The sequence below is a fragment of the Condylura cristata genome, unplaced genomic scaffold, assembly GCF_000260355.1.
Source record: "Condylura cristata isolate star-nosed mole 26May11 unplaced genomic scaffold, ConCri1.0 scaffold00001, whole genome shotgun sequence".
Lineage (NCBI taxonomy): Eukaryota > Metazoa > Chordata > Mammalia > Eulipotyphla > Talpidae > Condylura > Condylura cristata.
The window spans coordinates 56,946,035-56,965,915 of record NW_004567102.1 but is presented as its reverse complement, the minus strand read 5'-3'; the positions used below and the strand labels follow the sequence as shown (position 1 = coordinate 56,965,915).

The following is a 19,881-nucleotide window of genomic DNA, read 5'->3' as shown; positions in this document are numbered from 1 at the left end:
GAAAGATAATTACATTAATATTTATTAGTCACTAATATTTTTCAATAATGATGCAATGATAATCAAGGGTAAAGGTATATATATTCCTCTGAAATTGCTTTCATAATATTTTTTGTCCTAGTTTAGACTTCTATTCTTCATTTATCTCCCAGATGAACTCCAAGGGAAAATCTTTCATCTTCTTTTGGAAAATCTTGTCAAACTTTTCATTCTGCTCCACAGTCATGTGGGTTTTCCAGTCTCCAACAGTGCCTGATAGATCAAGCAAAGAAATTACTTCATGGAGAGGAGTAGGAGTGGAGGAACATAACTTAGTGTTGAAAGAAATATTATTTTTCATACTTTCTTTTAACCCTAAGTTCCCAGTTACTCCACTGCTAAGCTCTGACCCTCACTCTCCAGTTTTATGGCAGCAGATAAACTATTTAATTACAATTATACTAAACTAGTTATAAATTAGTTCATCCTGTCAACTCGTGGCCAGCTGGGAGAAATAGAAATTTATTACAATATAATCAATATTTTGTCCCAGGCTAATGCTGGTTACTGTATTGTAGAGTCTTTAAAAATCCATCAGTCAGGTATCACTGAGCTAATATTTATTGGGAGAATTTGGATGCTCAGAAGACTTTTTAAAAATAACCATAGGTTGGGCTCTCCCTGGTGGCGTAACGGGTTAAAGCACCACATTATAAAGCTCTCTGAAGTCACTGCAGCACCAGTTCTATTCCCAGCCAGGGAGCTGACCCATATGGAGTGGCAGACCTCTCCTAACCTGCCTGCTGCTCCTCTCATTAGTGTATTTCTGTAGATCTGCCTGTTCTGCTCCCCACTCTGTCTCTGGTGAATCCTCTTACCCACCACCACACCCCAGTTCTATAAGCATAAATAAATAAAAAATAACCACTGATCATACATTTTATAATGCAGAGCTGAAATTTCTCTATATTTACCAAGTTAGGATATGAGACAGACTAAAGCAACATTTATAGAGAGTTGTGATGACAAACAGCAGCTTGTAGAAAGAAAGGCAACAAAATAAATAGTTGATTTCAAAATACGCTAATTTGAAAATAAACAACTGAAATGAACAAAAATGCTAAAATACTAAATAAACAAAAGCTTAGTGCAGAAGTGGCAAAACTAATACAAATGGCTTTCAGATAAATAACATCGAAGAGAGCAGTGTTTGTGTCTGCAAAACAAAAATATGACACAGACTTCACTTTCACAGAAATTTTTCTAACTTTTGTTATTAGCCATTTCCATTTCTCATTTTAAGTGTTTCTTAAAGACAGCAGAACATAAGAAATTTCCTTTTTTGAATGAAAAACAAAATGCAGATGTTACCTTTGTGCACAATGGTGTTAGCATCTGGAACACATAGGATGTGTTGGAGCTAAAGGTAAGAATGTGGCCCCTCTCTGGGTTGGCTCAGAGTAAGAAGTGCTTCATGTATTTTAAGAGATAGGGAAAGATATCTAAGAGATGAAGTGAAAGAAAGGCTAACTTAGAGGAATTAAAATCAGTATTTCTTGCCACTTGACATGAGGTCTGGAACTCTACAAGTAAGTGAAAAATCTAAACAATGTTATAGTATATGCTTTCCAGATGCTAATTAGAAAATAATAAGATGGTAATGAAGAATGATTATAGGAAATAATAAAAACAGTTTGACCTGTTCAACTATAACAGTTGTGTGAAGAATTCTCTCTAAAAACTCACTGACCAGAAGCCAGATCAATTAGATATTACTTTAAGTTCTATCATATGAGACTGGTTAAATAAAAAGACATGTAGTTATCCCTCTCAATAATGAAAGAACAGCTGATCTGAGTTCTCAATTTAGTCCTGGAGGAGACTTAAGAGAAATCACAAGAATATAAAATAGAAGGAGCCAAACAGCTCCTTCATTATTACTTCAGCATCAGCTGCTGCAACCATGTTAATTATGTTCACTAAGTGAACATGCATACAGAACTGGGGTACAGACAGTGAGGGGATTCAGCAGAGACAGAGTGGAGCAGCAGAACAGGCAGATCAACGAAGTACACTGCTAAGGGGAGCAGTGGGAGGGTCAGGAGAGGTCTGCTGTGCCATGTGGGCACCTCCAGGGCAGGGATCAAACTCGCACTGAAGTGGCTTTAGCTTCTTAGTGCTGTGCTTTAACCCGCTGTGCCACTAGGCAGGGCCCATGCCTTAATTTTTTTAAGGCCCATGTAGCAGGTCTTTTGACTTTAGGTTTCTCACATCTTCAGGAGCCAATTAGTGTGGGTTCATAAAGAGTACTAAGTAGAAATCATGAAAAATAAACTATGTAGATAGACAGAGAGGTTGTGAAGATGCCATTTTTGGAAACTCTGGGGAAAAAGGCCAAAAGCTAAACTTTGGTACATTTCTTCTATAATCCAAAACAATTCACTATAGAACTTCACCTTTGCGGAGGAAGTGGCCTTCAGTTCTTTTAAACTCAGGTTTGTCATTCAGTATATTTTCATAATTTGCTAGTGGGTCATACTTCATGTTCTGGAATGTGGCCTGTCTCACAACACTGTCCATGACTTCTTCACTCAGTTCTTTCCCCAAAAATTTGCAGATTTTTTTAACAGAAGTTTTGAGATCCTGAGATAAATTAGGACACAGTAAATTACAAATTATAAGAAAGAAGCATAAAAATGTCACAACTAACGATGAAGGGAGTGGAAGACGTAGATGCTTTGGCTGGTTATAAATTCGAAGTTGAAGAGTGAGCAATGACTTTCTTATTCCTTCTTGGTAAATTAATCCTTCATTTGTCTGCTGTTTTAGTACTTTTTTGGTTTATTTTTAAAGTTCTCATAATTCATTTAATCTGTGTTCATTGGCAAATATCTGAGGAGAAGCTGCTCTATGTCAGACACTGCCCTGGAGGGTAGTGGACATGATCAGAGAGATGACAATGAAATCTGTGCTCAGAACTGATTATCAAGACCTACAGGGAGAGGATAACTGTGTAAGAGAACTCAGACTCTCAATGAAAAGACAAATTTATCATGAGACTTAAGGGAAAAATAGGAATTTTCTAGACAAAAGTAGAAATAGTCTAGTAGAAACAGTATACACTATACTTTACTCACATAGAATGGAGAGATGTTGGATCACAGAAAAGCTAGAAGTTGAGCATTTCTAGGGCTAGTGGGAACACATCCAGGATAAGAATGTCTGGAGATATTAGCTGAGGTAATAGAAGGGGCCCTATTGGAAAGAGAGTTGCAAAATCAGCCTCATCTTGAACTTTTTCTTTCTCAGGTGACTCAACAGCAAAGCTTATTATCATGATTCAGAGGCAACTTTTAATTAAAGCTAGTTATAAATATTCAGCATATAGCAGTTACCACGCAGTGCCTACATTTCAGCACTAAGTCTCCTTTCTTGGTGTTCTAAAGCAGTACCTAGTTCCATTCCAGATTTATCCTAGTTGATCTAAGATTCTTGTGGAAATCTCATTCTCAGGACAGGAGATTAGTGAAAGGTGGTCATATAACCCAGTTTTTATCCTTGCAAAGGATGTCAACCATACAAGAGAAAAAGCCCTTTTGTTCCAGTTTCCTAGTTTCTGCTATAGATGTTATCATATGAGGATGTGAGTTTGGATCCATGACAGCCATCTTGAAATTACGAAAGTGGTATCACTGTCACAAAAATATAAAACAAATAAAAGATAAAAAATGTTTTAATTTCAGGTTAACCCTTGAATGGCCATCGCCTACTTCTGGATTTTGGTTAATAAACAACAGAGGCATTTATGTTTTAAACCACTTACATTGACTGTTACTTGGAACAGGATTTTTCTAATAATACACAGATATTTTCATTTACTGTGTCATGAAATGCTTACCACAAGTCAGACAATGTTAAACTTCCGAAGAAATACCTCTCAGTGTGTGAACATAAAATCTAGAAAGTTAGAGAGTGAAAAATGCTGGAAGTGAAGCAAAGTCAATAATGCATAACTGAATGGATATTAATCTGGCTCAAAAATGAAACATACATAGGCCCACATACAAGAAGATAATCCCCTACACACGTGACTTTTTGTAAAGAAATGTCATGGTATTAACTGTAAATGAAAACCTCATTAGCAAAATACATAAGATATAGGAAAAAGGTGTCATAATACACTTAATCATGGATCTCCAATTTCATATTATTCTTAAGTGTTCTACACAAGAACAATCGATACACAAGGTCAGGATGGGTATAGTTTAGGTTAAATCACAAATGTAATCTCATCTTACCTTCTTCATTTCCTCATACATCATGAACTGAATATTAAAGTAATTCTTGTGCTCATACCAGCCTTTGATATGATCAAACCAAAGACTTCCTAACACTGTAGGAAGAATAAATAGGTATTTAGGTAAACATGTTGAAAAAGTTGAAAATTAATTTATAGTCTTATTACATTGTGAAGGAAAATGGTAAGTAACAAAAGAAGGAAAAGGAAGTCTGTTGCTCAACAGGAGATTTTTCCCTGTCACGTGGTTATTGGAAAATTACCCAGCAGCCAATAGAAAACAATGACATAAATACAAGGAGAAACTGATCTCTTATAAGTATATTTATATAAATATACTACACCTTAAAGTGTAGTTATGAAGAAACAGAAATGAAGAACAAACGCAAGGGTAAATCCTCTCCCTGTATACCCCACTATGCAACAGACACACAGCTATTTCTCCTCTATGTACAACTGTGGTGTCCTTGATGAGCCACTTCAGCTGCTATGGTGTACTATAACCTAAGCTTAGTACTCCAGTGTAGAGATCATCTCGACCTCAGCAGACCTTGTTCTTGCACAAGGAACTGCACTAGCTCCTCAGAAAAGAATGTGGAACAGCCTTTGTCCAACAGAAGTTTCTGGGAGGCATCATATACAGCATGCAACACCACCACACCAAATTCACTGTGATCTGAACTGAGTGCCTTTCTCAGTTGAGCTAGAACATAAACCTGAGTCCCTCTCTCAGTTGAACTAGAAGTGCATCACTATTCTCCTCTTCTGTTTAATCTAAATATATCCTAGTCATAGGATTTCAGGATCTAGACAATCTCCTGAGAGTGAGTGAGAGAGAGCAGAATGTGTTTGAATGGCAGTACTTGGTCATCCAAGATAACCCTAACAATTGCCCACTGACCTACCCTTCTACTCCAGTTGAAGAGCTTTTCACTTCTCAAACTCACAAAGCTTCAAAACTCAGGACAGCAAATATTAAAATTTAATTTATAGTTTCAGTTACCTTTTCCTTCTAGAAATAGTGTCATGAATTCCTCAAATGTGCTTGTAGGTTTCAAAGTTGACAACATATTTGAAAAATGAAAATAGGAGCACATAACATCCTTGGGGTTTCTGTATACATAAATAATCTGCAAAGAAAGAAAGAAATTATTGTTTTTCATGTTTACTCCTACGATATGTCCACCTGGATATGAATGCCTGTTATTTAAAACTTTCACACTTCTTAACCATACCATGTACTTAGCCCACTCCTTTGTATTTCAGGTTTCCCCTTTCCTGCAATGCCTGCTAGTGACTATCAATTACTCTTCAAGGAACAACTCAGAAGTTACTGAGTTCCCAGCACACAGAAGTTATTCCTTGTTTCTTCTATTTCATAAGAATAATTAAGCATCTCAAATATATTAGAATAAAAATACATCAATATTTGCCCCAACCCATATTTAAGTGCCTAGTCAGTGTCTGTACAGAGTGTTCAGGTGCACTGGTTAAAATGACAGATACACTCCAAAGAGGAAATGCAGATGGCCAACAAGCATATAAAAAAATGTTTAACATCACTTGTAATAAGGGAGATGCAAATTCAAACCATAATGAGATACCACCTCACCCCAGTGAGAATGGCACATCTTCAAACAACTAGCAACAACAATGTTGGCGAGGATGTGGAGAAAAAGGAACTCTCCTGGTGGGAATGCAAACTAGTAGTTTCCTCAAACTGTTAAACATGGAGCTTCCCTATGACCCAGCAATCCCACTCCTAGGTATCTACCCAAAAGACACAAAAACACTGATTCAAAGAGATACCTGCACCCCCATGTTTATTGCTGCTTTATTTACATTTGGAAAGACATGGAAACAGCCCAAATGCCCAAAAGTATATGACTGGATTTAAAAGATGTGGTACCTACATACAACAGAATATTGCCCAGCAACCAAAAAAAAAAAAAAAGAAAGAAAGAAAGAAAGAAACACATGCCTTTTGCAGCAACACAGATGGAGCTGGAAAAGATCATGCTTAGTGAAATTAGCCAGAAAGAAAAGGAAAAATACCTGATGGTTTCACTTAATAGCAGGAGTATAATGGACCAGGTGAGAAAATAATGATAATGACAAACAGCTATATACCAGAGACATTTTATGGGTGTGGAGTGGGGAATGGGATCAAAAACAGTGGGGGGAAGAAAATGCACTGAACTATGGTGATGGCACATGGGTGATTTGGTAATGGGAAGCCCAAGGGGATTACAACTGAGATGGAAAAATGCAAAAATTATGTAAAAGTAAAATATTATATTATTAAAAAAAAAAAAGACAGATACGATGCCCTAAATGATATGTGTCTTTTCTCATTCATCTTGGTAAACATATACACTCAATGAAGGGAAGCTTTCATCCGCCAGCCACCTCCCTGGGCACGCCTTAGAGTCAAGCCTGAGAATCGAGAGATGATTTGATGGATGCTGTGTGTTTGAGTCTGTCCCTATCCCCAAATGATCTCCACTGCACTGGAAAAAATCTTTCATCCATGGGATCTGACTGATATCAGTAAGTGAGTTTTCTGATTTAAAAGTCATTAGCATCAAGTGATATGTTAAAGGAATGAAATGTTTGTAAAGAGAAAACTAAGATCAAAATTCTTACTGGATGAGGAACAACTTTTAAGTGTTTGGGTTTCCTCTCCACCTCAATCACTGTCATATTGTTGAAAATTGGTAGAAAGTATATTTTGTATTTAACCAGATTTAGTGTTGCCAGTTGATTATAATAGATGAATGGAACAAAGGAATTTAAACAAAAGGGAACAAGGCTAAAGTATGGCATTTATCAGGAGTAAATGAGAAAAATGAGAATCCTTGAAAGTGGCAAAAAGCAGTGAAGTGTAGGGTAAGGGAACTTGAAAAATTTCAATGATGCTGATATATCACTGGAATGAGACCACCAGAACAAAAGGAGGAAGAAAAGAGGCAGCAGTCACATAACGTGATGTTTAAAGTCACAATTCAAGATAAGGCAATTACTAGTGACTCCTTTATTTGTTCATTCAAATCTACTACCTGCCAGCCACTGTTCTAAAAAATTAAATACGGCAGTATGCAAATCTTTACATCTCTTGTGGGTTTTGCTGGTCAAAAAGACAGAAACTAATATTATATCAGAGGGCAAAAGTGTTATAAATAAAGGCAGGTTAATAACAAGTGGGCACAGGAGAAGGTGACAGTGATTGGTAGAGGAAAAGATAACAGGAGAAGACGTCAACAGCGCTGGGCCCTAAAGGAGTCAAGATAGAAACCAAGCGGTAAATTTGAAGGTGGTCAGTCCTACACTTGCACAAAATTTGCCACAATGTTTGTTTGGCTCTGACAGAAGAACATTCACATGAACTTTGAAATAATCCAATGAGTTACAAGACTAGGAATAAAGAAGGGAATGGAACAAGTGCTGAATTTATCAAAGGTGACAGGTGATTAATCCAGAAAGACATAGGACAAAGGGAGAGAGAATCATTCTGCAGAGATGAAGGATTTGTTCTGCAGTTCCTGGAACTTCAAAGGAAATCAATACTTTGGGGAATATGGTGAAAAGAAGTTGGACATCTCAAAGGAAAGCATGGAAGTCATTAGGAGTGAAGAGGTAAAGAATTGCTAGTCTTATAGCAATAATAATAATTGTGTATATGTATATATATGGTTACTTCTAATTTTATATATATTATTACTAATTTAGAGAGTATATAAATTAAAATGCTTAAATACTCTCATTTCAAAATTAGCTATATTACTTATACATTTAGAAAAAAAGTGAAAAATAATTTCCAAATATTATAAAACAAAAATTCAAATGATACTGAAAATTAACATAAAATTACAACAGCTGTTAAGAGTGGATGAGTGGAGGATTAAGACAATGAAATAAAATGAAGTAATTTTGAATTTTAGTTATTTTTCAGCAGTTTTTCTATATCCTACTTTGACTTTTTTGTTCTTCAACCCTCTAGGAACCAAGTAGTAGGGGAGGTGGGAAGAGAATAGACGAGGTGATGGTCTTTCATCAAAATTCATTTTTCGAAAATTGTACTCAAGAAAGGGAGCTCGATCAATTGTTTCCAGATTTTCTGTTCTTTTGCAGTGTTCTTCAAAATAAATCAAGCTTAACAACTGTTGAGACCAGATGGTTCCTATAAAAACAATTGTTTTCAATATTAAGGATTTCTCAAAAATGTACATAGATTTGCCATCAGTTTTTAAATCTTGCAAAGGTTATTATTATACTAGGAATAATGACAGATTTGTCTGGATGGACTTTTTATTTAAAGTGGAGTTTGGAGAGAAGGAAAATACTACTTTTATTTCCCCTATTGGTTATTATATATAGAAAACCTCTACAGCTTCCAACAAATGTCTTCAAATAAACATATTTAGTAAAATAGCAGGATACAAAATCAATGTCAAACATAATAAACTGTGTTTCTATATACTAACAATGAACTAAAAGAAAGAAAATTTAGAGGTCAGCCCCACTTAAAATTACATCAAAGTTAATAAAATATCTAGGAATAAATCAGGCATTAATCCTATGGGATTATCAGTAGTCAAAGAGCAAGACTGGGGTAGGAAGGCAATAATCTGCAACAGGCAGATTCAGGCCCTGAATCAAGATCTTGGGACTGACGTGACAGAAAGAGCCCCACGAAGGCCTTTCCTGTGCAGATTAGTATTTAGCTTTAATTGCACAACCACTTAAGTTTCAGAGACAAACTGGAACAAATAAGGTAAATAGTATTAAGTTAAATTCCTCTTTCTTATGAAGTTAGTCATTAATTTTAATATTATCTCAAGTACTTGCCCTAATGCTGACTATTCTTGCTTCCTTCCCTAGCCCATGTCAGCAATTGAATGTTTGACAGGTTGTTTGTCCATCTAAAAAGTGTCAATATTTTGATCCTTTTACTTGCCAAAATCAGAAATAACTTTACTTGCCAAAATCAGAAAGACCTTATTTCATAAGGTTGTTAAATTTGGTTAACATGATAACATCTAATAGATTAAGAGTATAAAGTCCACTTATGATGCTATTAAAAGTCTAAGTCCCCATATTATACAAAAACATCTATGTATAAGATAACTATTGGAATAGAGAATTTACCAGATTTGGGATACGTAATTATGAAAACATCATCATCTCTGATTTCAAAATCATCCAAATTTTCTAAAAAATCAACATTAAGTGCCTCACGTCCAAAATAAAATCCTTTAAATTTTAATAGAAATGTATCTATATCATCCATAATTCCGTTGCTGCAAAAGACATAAAGGTTTTGTAAGAAATTCAGTAGAAAACTTTTCTGTTTTAATTAGATTTATTTCTTTTCTTGTGTGGTTATTAATTTTTGGACAGTATATATTTGTTGATAATACAAAGGATTAGAATAAGAAAACCAAGTTACACATATTTCATTTAACTATTACACAGAATATAAATTCTACTGTCTTATTCTACTTAAACTAGAACCTAGTATAAGTACTGTTATCCTAAGATTTAACCTTTAAGTTTGTATGTGTTTTAAAAATCTTACCATAAATATCTTGGTACTATATTGTAACTAGGTTTATTGAAAATCAAAGCAAAGTAATTACAGAATATCCTTGACTCATATTTAACAGATATATACTTGTAACAACATAAGATATGTAATACATCTTACATATCTTACTATATATGGAATGTAAAATATGTTAAATATATTTAACTTAATATTTAGAAGATCAGAAACTAAAACTACAGTAATACAGATAAAAATGAAACTACTTACTGTAGAAGTTAGCTGAAATGAAGACTTAATTTCTCATATAAATGTAAGTGGGAGAATAATTGTGTTGCTACTGACAGAAGAAGATACAGACAAACTACATATTCCACAGAGATTTCCTGATTGACCAATTAGCAGTGCTCCCAGAATCAATAATTCACTCAAAAGGATTAGACTGCATGCAAATCTCACAACAGACCAATGAAAAATCTTGATCTATTTACTATAAATACCAGACCAGCTCAACACTACACAGGGCTGAGGGTAGGGTTCAAAATCTCTGCTTTGGGATAACTTCCGAAAATAAGGACATTGTGTACCTGGCTACTTATGCCATAAATCACAAGTACAAAGGAGTAAGCTGCTTCTACTTCAATAACACTGTAATTGAGGTCTTTAAATCTTTCTGTTGTCTTTTGTAAAATAGAATTAAAGACGGGTATACTGTGGAAAACTGAGAAAATTAGAGAGAAAAGTCATATCTACAAGTAGTAGATAGTGCTGCTTTAAAGGAAAAGGAATTCTATAATATGCTTGATACAAATGCTCATTTAAATACAAAACACCACTATTCCCCCTCGGGTGAGCAAATGTTATGGAGGTGTTCTTACCACTCTATCAGAGAGGGAAAGTCAGGTCCTGGGGATGCTTCTTCACCATTCTTTTATGCCACCTTTTTCATGGGCTCCACATTCTGTTCTGTTAGTTTTCTTCTAAATAGAATGGACATGAGAGATAAATATTCAGTTTATTCAAATTCTTTGTATACTTATTTAGATTAGTTGCTGCTTCTTAGATATTGTTAGTGCTTCCTGAATAATAGCCATTCATCCCATATACTGAAACAACCATGACTCTTGCATCTGTTGGTTTTACACTGGACACACAGTCTAATTTGAATCCCTTCCTAATGCTCATCCCTTTGCTCTTATTCTGAGCACTGCACCAGGCAGACAGCTCTAGGGAGACCCCATCCATCTCACATCCTTCCAAGCCAGTGGCCAATGCACCAGACTTTATGGAAAACTGTTTGCCAGGCTGGAAAGGACCAAAACAGCACTCAATGGGTTAAGCAAGTACAGGTTTATTGTTACACACCAGTGAGCACCAGATGTGAGATATTCACTCTGTGATTTCTATTTGATTTGTTCTTAAAATTTCTAGTTCACCCATTCTTCTTCTGAGCTTGATAACCATCTTTGTAACCATTACTTTGAATTCTTCATCAGAAAATTTCACATAGGATACATAACTAGTTCACAATTTGAGTTGCAAGACCTGAAAGCTTGAGAACCAGCAACAGGAAAAACTTCAGAGGCAGGAGGAGGGATTGAAGTCTCTGGATGGTCCTGCCACATAGCCCCTTCTCCTAGGATGCAGCCTTGGGGATGATGGAGACTCGGACTTGCTGTAGATTTACTGTGCTTACTAATCTGTTTTTTCTGGGTTTTTTTCCCCTTCAGTAGGTCTTACTCAAACCTACTGTTGGTGCCTTTGGAGTTCATGTTTTCACATTTCCTACTGTCACATCTGAAAAAAAAAATTTGATCCAAAGAAGACTCAAGTCCCTTTTAGCAAAGAAGTCTTAACCTGTAAGAAAATAAGGGTTTAATGTGACAGAAATTTGACCTTGTAATTCTTCAAACTGCTTTTTTCTCACAGTGCTTTTTAAATCTTTAAACAAAAAAAAAGTCCTTTTATGAAAATAAGATGCTGATGGTTAGAAAATAATAATGGTGAGTCCCTTTCTAAAATGAATAACTTAAGGAAAGTAAATCAAACCTTATGCTGGTTAAACTTTTTAATTTTTGACAGGATTATAAGGATGAAAAGATGATGTGTGGAAACCAGGTTATCATTTTTAGACACAACTTCTGATCTGTTATTTTGTATTGAGGGCATGTTGGTTTACACCATTATATATGATCAAGGGAAGGTTCACTTTTCTTCAAATGTATAAACCTTCAAGATGTGACTGGGTTGAGTTGCCTAATATAGCAGTAAATATAGAAAAGCAGGAGTAAGCTTTCTGATGAAGTATTCAAAGTAGTGGTTACAAAGGTGCTCGCCAAGCTCAGAAGAATGGATGAATTAGAAATTTTAAGAGCCAACCAGAAAGATATCACAGAGCTGAAGAAAACAATGATGGAGTAATATATACTTTACAGTATATGTGTGTGTATATATATATATACTTATGAGACTGGATGAAATACAGGAATAAACAAGTGAGTTGGCAGACAAGTAATATAACTCACCCAGCAAAATGTAAAAAGAACTTAAAGAGTTGAGTATACCATACCCTAAGGGATACCCTAACTAGAGTAATTTTCACATTACAGGGTAGCAAAATGAGCTAAGTTTAAGGGCCAGAAAAAATCCTTGAGAAAACAAACATCAAAAACTTCCCTAATGTGAGGAAAGAAGAAAACATCCAGATACAGAAGCATAGAGAGATCCAAACTAACAGAGCCCAAAGAGGTCACACCAAGATAAACAATTAAAATGATAAGTTTTGAAAAGAGAACCTTAGCAAGGGAAATTCCATAATCCTGTCAGCTGATGTTTGGATATAAACTTTGCAGACTAGAAGAAAGAGGCATGACATACTCAGAGTGTTGAGTAATAAAAAAAAAAAAAAATACAGCCAAAGCTTCTATACCTATCCCTTATCACTAAAGGAAAGATCAAGAGTTTTCTTTACCTTTCTAAGCTAACGGTAAAGAAATTTATCTCCACTAAGCTGGCATTATAAGAAATGATAAAGGGACTTCTCTAAGCTGAAAAGAAAAGGTACTAAGTAAAAACATATAAAATACATGAGTAGGAAAAGTAAATTTACAGTAAAATTAGTGAACCAGTCACCTAAAGTGTAATGATTACAATACAAGAATGTAATTAACTAAAATTATAGTAACACAAAAGAATTGTGTTACATAACATAAAGATGACATCAAATAATCAGACATCAAAAATATAGAACAAATGACAGAGATACAAAACAAAGTGGACTCCATCAAACTAAAAAGCCTCTGCGATGCAAAAGAAATGATTGTTAAAATGAAGGGGAAACCTACTGAATAGAAGACATTTATATTGTTGTAAATAGTGTCAGCTCAAATAACAAAAATTAACAGAGACAAAGACTTGTGAAAAATATCAATTATATCAATATATATTTAAAGGAAAAGCAGAATAAAATTAAAGAAGTTATGACCCAAACTTCCCAAATTTGATAAAAAGCATTAATCCACACATCCATGAAGTTCAATAAATAGCAAGTAGCATAAACATGAACAGATCTGTACTTGGCATATGAGTCAACCTATTGAAACAAATGTAAAGATTATTTTATTTATGAAAACTATTTCGTGAATCTTAATGAGAATTGGATTGAATCTATCAGTATCTTTAAGTCTATGATGTAAATATTTTAAAATATTTATATAATATATATGTAAATATTGACATTTTAATATTAATTTTTCCAAAATAGGAACACTGGCTAGCTTTCCAGTTGTTTGTGGTTTTCTGTTGTTTTTGTTGTTTTAAAATTTCCTTCAATAAAATCTCATAGATTCTTTTTGTATGGCTTTTTTGTTTCTGGGTTAATTGACTGCTAGATATATATTTTTTAAAGATTTATTTATTTATGCATACAGAACTGGGGTGCAGGCCAGAGGTGCAGGGGCCGTAAAAGGATTCACCAGAAACAGAGTGGGGAGCAGAACAGGCAGACTGGTGAGGTACATTGCTGGGGGGAGCAGCAGGCAGGCCAGGAGAGGTCACCTCCAGGGCCGGCAGGGATGGAACTCATGCTGAAGTGGCTTTAGCCTCTTAATCCTGTGCTTTAACCCACTGCACCACCAGAGAGGGCCGACTGCTCGATATTCTATTGTTTTTAAAGGTATTGTGAATGGGGTGGTTTTCTTTTTTTCAGATGTTTCCTCATTAGTATAAAGGGATGTAACAGATTCCTGATATTAAATTTGTATCCTGGCACTTTCCTGAAATTGTTGATTACTTTCAACAATTTTTCTTAATGGCGTTGCTGAAATTGTCTATATAAAATTATGTCATCTACAAATAGTGACAATTTTACTTTTTTCTAATTTGGATGCCTTTGAGTTTGGCTGCTGTAGAATTATCGTTTTTCTTTTTGCAATGTCATCTTACCATGAATTTTCATAGTATTTGATGAAATGTGCCTCTATCTCATTTGAAGTAGTAAACACCTTTCTTATTTAAAAAAGATTGTGTTTCCTTTGATTCTAGTAGTTCTATGGGTGGCAATTAGAGGCCTTGCTTTTGTTTTCCTTAAGATGGCGCTATTGCTCTAGTGCGGGGATTTAGCAGTGCGGACTGCTTACGTTGGGAGCTGCTTACATAGGGCGCTGCTTATGTTGGGCGCGTGCCTTAAAAAGCGGGCATCACAAACAAGCTGGAGGGCCATTGGTTTGAGCGCAGTACCTGTGGCTTTGGGTGTGCCCATAGAGTGTCACGGGAACCTCAAGTGGAGTTGTCCTGGAGGTCCATGAGTGACTGCTGAAATCCCGGGACAGAAACCATGAAACAAGTACCTTTGATTGTCTTTGTCTTTTTTCCTCTCCCCAGTCAGAGTTTCCTACTCAGAAATCCAGGTTCTGCTCTAGAGCAGTAAGCTCTTCAGCTGTAGGTTAAGCAGCAGTCACATTTTCATTTCCTACTTGCTGTGCAAGAGAGTATTGCTGCTGTAGCTGCCACTCCCTTATTAAGTAGCTGCCTCTGAGATCCAACACACCCACTTCCAGGTGCACAGGTGGAGGGACCTCTCAGTTGTTCCCAGAGGCACTTTTGTTCCGTTTTGGAGGTACAATTGTTTGCAAACACAGAGGGAGAGAAAAAAAGGAATGACTGGTCATCATGATGCTGACGTCACTCCCTATTTTTCTTATTTCAATGGAGGTGACTGACTGAGAGGTTGAAAATCAGGAATCTTTTCTGTCTGGGACTTTATCTAAATCAGGACTGAGATGAGGCTTAAATAGAGTACAACTGGTTCGTGGGACAAAATAGGAAAGCAGAAAGAATTAGGCAGGGAGTCTAAGGAGGCCAGATTCCAAAGAACCACAGTTGTCTATTTTGTGTATGAAACACAAAAAGAGGGTGCTCCCTGGTGGCACAGTGGGTTAGGATGCAGCATTGCAGGTTAGGATGCAGCATTGCAAGCTAAACGCAGCAGCTTCAGTGCGAGTTCAATCCCCAACTCCAGAGGTGACCCACATGGCACAGCAGACCTCTCCTGACCAGCCTACTGCTCCCCTCAATAAGGCACTTCGTCAGTCTGTCTGTTCTGCTCCCCAGTCTGACTCTGGTGAATCCTCTCACCACCCGTGTACCTCTGGCCTGTAACCCAGTTCTGTATGTATATATAAATCTTAGAAAGAAAGAAAGAAACACAAAAAGAAAAAGAGACTCTTACCCAGAAGGTCAGGATTTTGCCTGAGATAAGTTCTGTGTAGGTGAGTTTAAAATTCCATGTGACAAGTCACAGCTCCACAAAATCCTAGAATGAAAATACCATTGACCTGAGTTCTGATTCCAATATAGTAGTGTAATCCTCCTTCGGTTAGTCTTCAAACATCTTAGGGGAAAAAATTACTGTAAGTTACTTCTTGCAAAATGGTAATGTATTTGTATTACATGGTAATTCAGAATGAAATGCACATAAATTGCATTGCTTTCATTTACAACCACATCAGATAAATGTATCAAATGAACTTATTTTTGCACATTTTCCATCATTAGAAATATGTAATAATAAAAAGAAAACCTCATTTCATTTGTTCCAACACAAGTACTGCTATCTTTCTGGTAAGCTAGCACTAAATATTCTTGGTGCATAACTGCAGTACCTACATGATTGCAATAATTACAGGCATCTTTAGTGGAGTCTTGTTATGCATATTCATTAGCTAAGGAATTGTCTCTCTAGAAGTCTTCTGATAGCACTGATTCAAATTCAAGGCAAGGCTTTAATTATATTTATCTTATTTAATTCTACAACCATGTAATGGAGTTATACTTTGTGACTCAGCAACATATGCTGAGTCTGTTTTTTGTTACCAATCTCATTTTATTCTTAAATCCTCCTGTCCTCTATCAAAACAAAGAAAATTAAATTTATGGCTTAAAGATCACATATCTCCTCCAGTGATAAACAGTGACTTGAGGGAGGTGAATTTAATAAAGACAATTTAAGTTCCCTGTGAGGGCCCTTTCCTCTCAGGAGGTCTTCCGTGTTCCTCCTCCTTTCCAAAGAGAGAAGCCTCCCGTTCGCATATTGGTGGAGGAGGCTCTGCTAGTCTGAACTCAAGATATACTTCTTCCTCAACTCACACATAGCAATTGCATTCTTATAACATTCAGTAGTTAAAGAGGCTGTACAAAGCAATTTTGCATTTAAATGCAAAATAGAAGTAAGCTGAACACTAACACCATTATGATTTATCTCAATCACAAAGGTACAGAGGAACATTAGAAAAACTGCAGGATTCATACATTTTCTCATAGGGAATTTAAATGTTCCAACTGTCCTCATTCCAGAAAATGTCTACTGTCCCTAGCATTTACCCTCTCTGATGTACTGTGACAACCAAAAATATTCCCCACATTTCCAACCCTATCCAGAACCACTTTCCTAACACCACTTGGGATCAGCAAGGGCACAAGCTCATCACACTGCCCATCACACTGAACTCTGCTCTAAACCAGTTCTGTTTTATCGTTATTCTGCCATTAGGTCGCCATGCTGCTTGAATTTAAATCACTTAGTAAATTAGGGTGTGTTCTCCCATAGGTGCATGCAGACTGGAGAAGTGCTCTCAGGAATACCTGTGAGGGAATAAAGGAAGCACAATAGGCCAGGGAAAAACTGAACTACAGTACTGTGGCAACAAGGACCAAAACTGGATTGCACAGGGAAGGAAGGAGTGGGAACTGCAGAATTGTTCTGACTTGAAGTGGATTTGCTACTACTGATATAAATGTAGCACAACATTTATGAAACTGTAACTGAAAGGGAGCTGAGGAATGGTGTTGTCTGAGTAGCTAATAATCTTTTCTCTCCCTGAGTTAGTTTTTAATGAAATATTGGCAAACAGGAGATGGAATACTGTGTTAGTCTCTTTGGGCTGCTAAAACAAAATAGCAAAATAACATAGAATGAGAAGCCTAAAGAGAAGAAATTTATATCCCACAATTCTGGAGGCTGAGGAATATAGGATTATGGTATCAGCACATTAGTGTCTAGTGAGGCTTCCCTGGCTGTCTTCTCACTATAACTTCACATCGCAGAAAGGACGGGGAATTTTCTAGTCTCTAACGAGAGCACTAATCCCATTCATTCACTCCCAAAAGTCCCATCACCTACTATCACTTTGACAGTTAGGATTTCAATATATGTATTTGAGGAGGTAAACATAAACTTTAGTCCAGAACAGTGTATTTACTCATAACTGAATGGTGGGGCAGAGGAAAGAGGTGAGCTGAGAAAAGTAAGAGTTCAAAGGCTTGTAAAGAACTTCACTAGGAATACACTATCAATACTGAAAATGGACATCAGTTTTTCTTTTTAAAATAAGTCTTTTATAATAGGGAAGCATTACAATCCCTACTTTACAGGTGAGAAAACTGGGGATCAGAGAGTAAGTCAAGTTTTTTCAAGTTCCCAGTTAATAGAAGAGTCTATTACTCCAGTCTCACCCTACAATATATATTCATTTCAAGGTATGTGTAAATTTCAATGGTGAACAAAAATATTAAAATTATTTTTTTTTCTTTATTCTCCGGACCACAAACTCCTTGCTATGGCTCAAGTGTGTCGGTTCATTATTAATTGAATACCTCTACCAGAGAGAAACCCTAACCTTTCTACATAAAAAAACACACATTGCACAGATAATCTCCCATCTCACTACAGTCCCATAAAATTAGTTAATAATAAGAGAGCTTTCAGAATTTTGAGAATATGCCAACATTCTCCTTTAGTGTACTTTCCACAAATAGCAATAGTTAACCTTTTAAAACAAATACCCTTAGTATCAGATGCTAATCTCTAAGATAAACCTTTAGATAAAGATGGGTGGATCCACTTAATACTTGAAAGACAAAATTAAATCAGAAGGTACTTCCAAATTAATAACAAGAAGTTTTTAAAAACTTATTGTTACAGGGCACCCCGATGTGAATTGGGTTGCCTGTCTGTGGGTCTTCACCCGTGCGCTTACGATTCAATCGTATTATGGACACACTCAAAAGGTTAAATAATGGACTTATTTATAAGGAGAAAGGTAAAGGAATAACCCAGGGAAAGAGGGAGAGAAACACAGGTTAACTAGGATGTCCTACCAGTTCTGCTGACTTGGACTCCACCGGCACGCTGAAAACCGATTGAGCGCCAAAACGATCAGCTGTGAACCACCAGGTCCCCCCAGAGCCCACATGTCCGGTTTTATCCCAACCTGGCTGCTTAGCTCCGCCCTCACGTCCTGGCATGCTTCTTCTTGGTACTCATGGGATTTGGAGTTCCAGCATCTGGAGTAGGGGCAGAGTCCATGAAACCTGTACCTGTTACATTATCACAAAAGTATAGGTGAAACATGTTCTAGATTTATATTTTCAAGTCTAAGATCCAATATATATATATATGTGTGTGTGTGTGTATATATATATATATTACAGATACTACCTTATTTGGACTTTGTCTATCCACTGTATGTCCACTGTCACTTATCCAGAGAAACTCTCCTACCCGAAAGCTCAAAGATTGCACCTCTAGATTTTTCTAAAATTCTTGGGGATTTGTGTACTCCAGCTCAAAAAAGCATAGTTTGTGAATAATTCATAGAATATGTCAACTGTAAAGTTATTGTCTACTTTGGATGAAAATACCTGGGAGTATTAGAACTAATCAGCTTGTCTTCCTATCATTAGATTCTGTCTCCATTCTAAAATGACAAAAATTCACTTCAATATCTGTAAGTGAAAGACCAAACTGACGCCGTGACAGGCTTCAGAATGTTTCTGAACCAGCCAGGCCTAAGTTTCGGTTATCAACAAGGCACCAAGGCCGAGTTTAACTTTAAATGTCCTAATCTTGCTCATCCCATAGCAACAGCCAATTAGCAAGTGGGCAAGTAACCAGTAAGTATCAGGAAAACACCAGATGTCCTAAGGTATGAGGCCGGAGTAGTGAAGGTCACATCTTACATGCATAGATCAACCGGGTTAAGACAAGATAACTTTGTTCAATGTCCACCAATCAATGTACTGCTGAGCAAAAACTCCCGTCTGCTGGGCTGAAAAATCCCCTCTTCTGTAATAAAAGCCCTGACTTCCCTGAGCTCAGGGCTCTCAACTTCGGCTGCTGCATGGCTGCATGTTGGGAGCCCAGGCTCAAGCTTGCAACAAAGACCCTCTTGTGCTTTGTATTGGAATCAGCTGCAACATAATCAAACCTGGCACAACATAAGAAGTCTAAGACTTTAGGGCCCTCCCTGGTGGCACAATGGGCTAAAGCAAAGCACTATGAAGCTATTACAGCCACTGCAACATGAGTTTCATCCCTGGCCAGGGAGGTGATCCACATGGCGTCCTGACATGCCCGCTGCTCCCTCAGCTGTGTACTTCATCAAACTGCCAGTTCTGCTCCCCACTCTGTCTCTGGTGAAACCTCTCACCGCCCTTGCACTTCTGGCCTGTACCCCAGTTCTGCATGCATAAATAAATCAATCTTTTAAAAAAGCCTAAGATT

At 36.6% G+C, this 19,881-nt stretch overlaps 1 protein-coding gene across 1 annotated transcript; it reads right to left on the bottom strand.

The window, feature by feature from the left end:
* On the bottom strand, positions 1–9,566 carry LOC101632914 (amine sulfotransferase-like). Its single transcript, XM_004673793.2, has 6 exons — positions 9,425–9,566; positions 8,248–8,456; positions 5,280–5,406; positions 4,278–4,372; positions 2,436–2,622; positions 1–252 (listed from the first exon to the last, which is right to left on the bottom strand). The coding sequence occupies exons 1-6, from the start codon at positions 9,564–9,566 to the stop codon at positions 131–133; spliced, it is 882 nt and encodes a 293-aa protein (XP_004673850.1). The 3' UTR covers positions 1–130.
* Between the last annotated feature and the right edge of the window lie 10,315 nt (positions 9,567–19,881).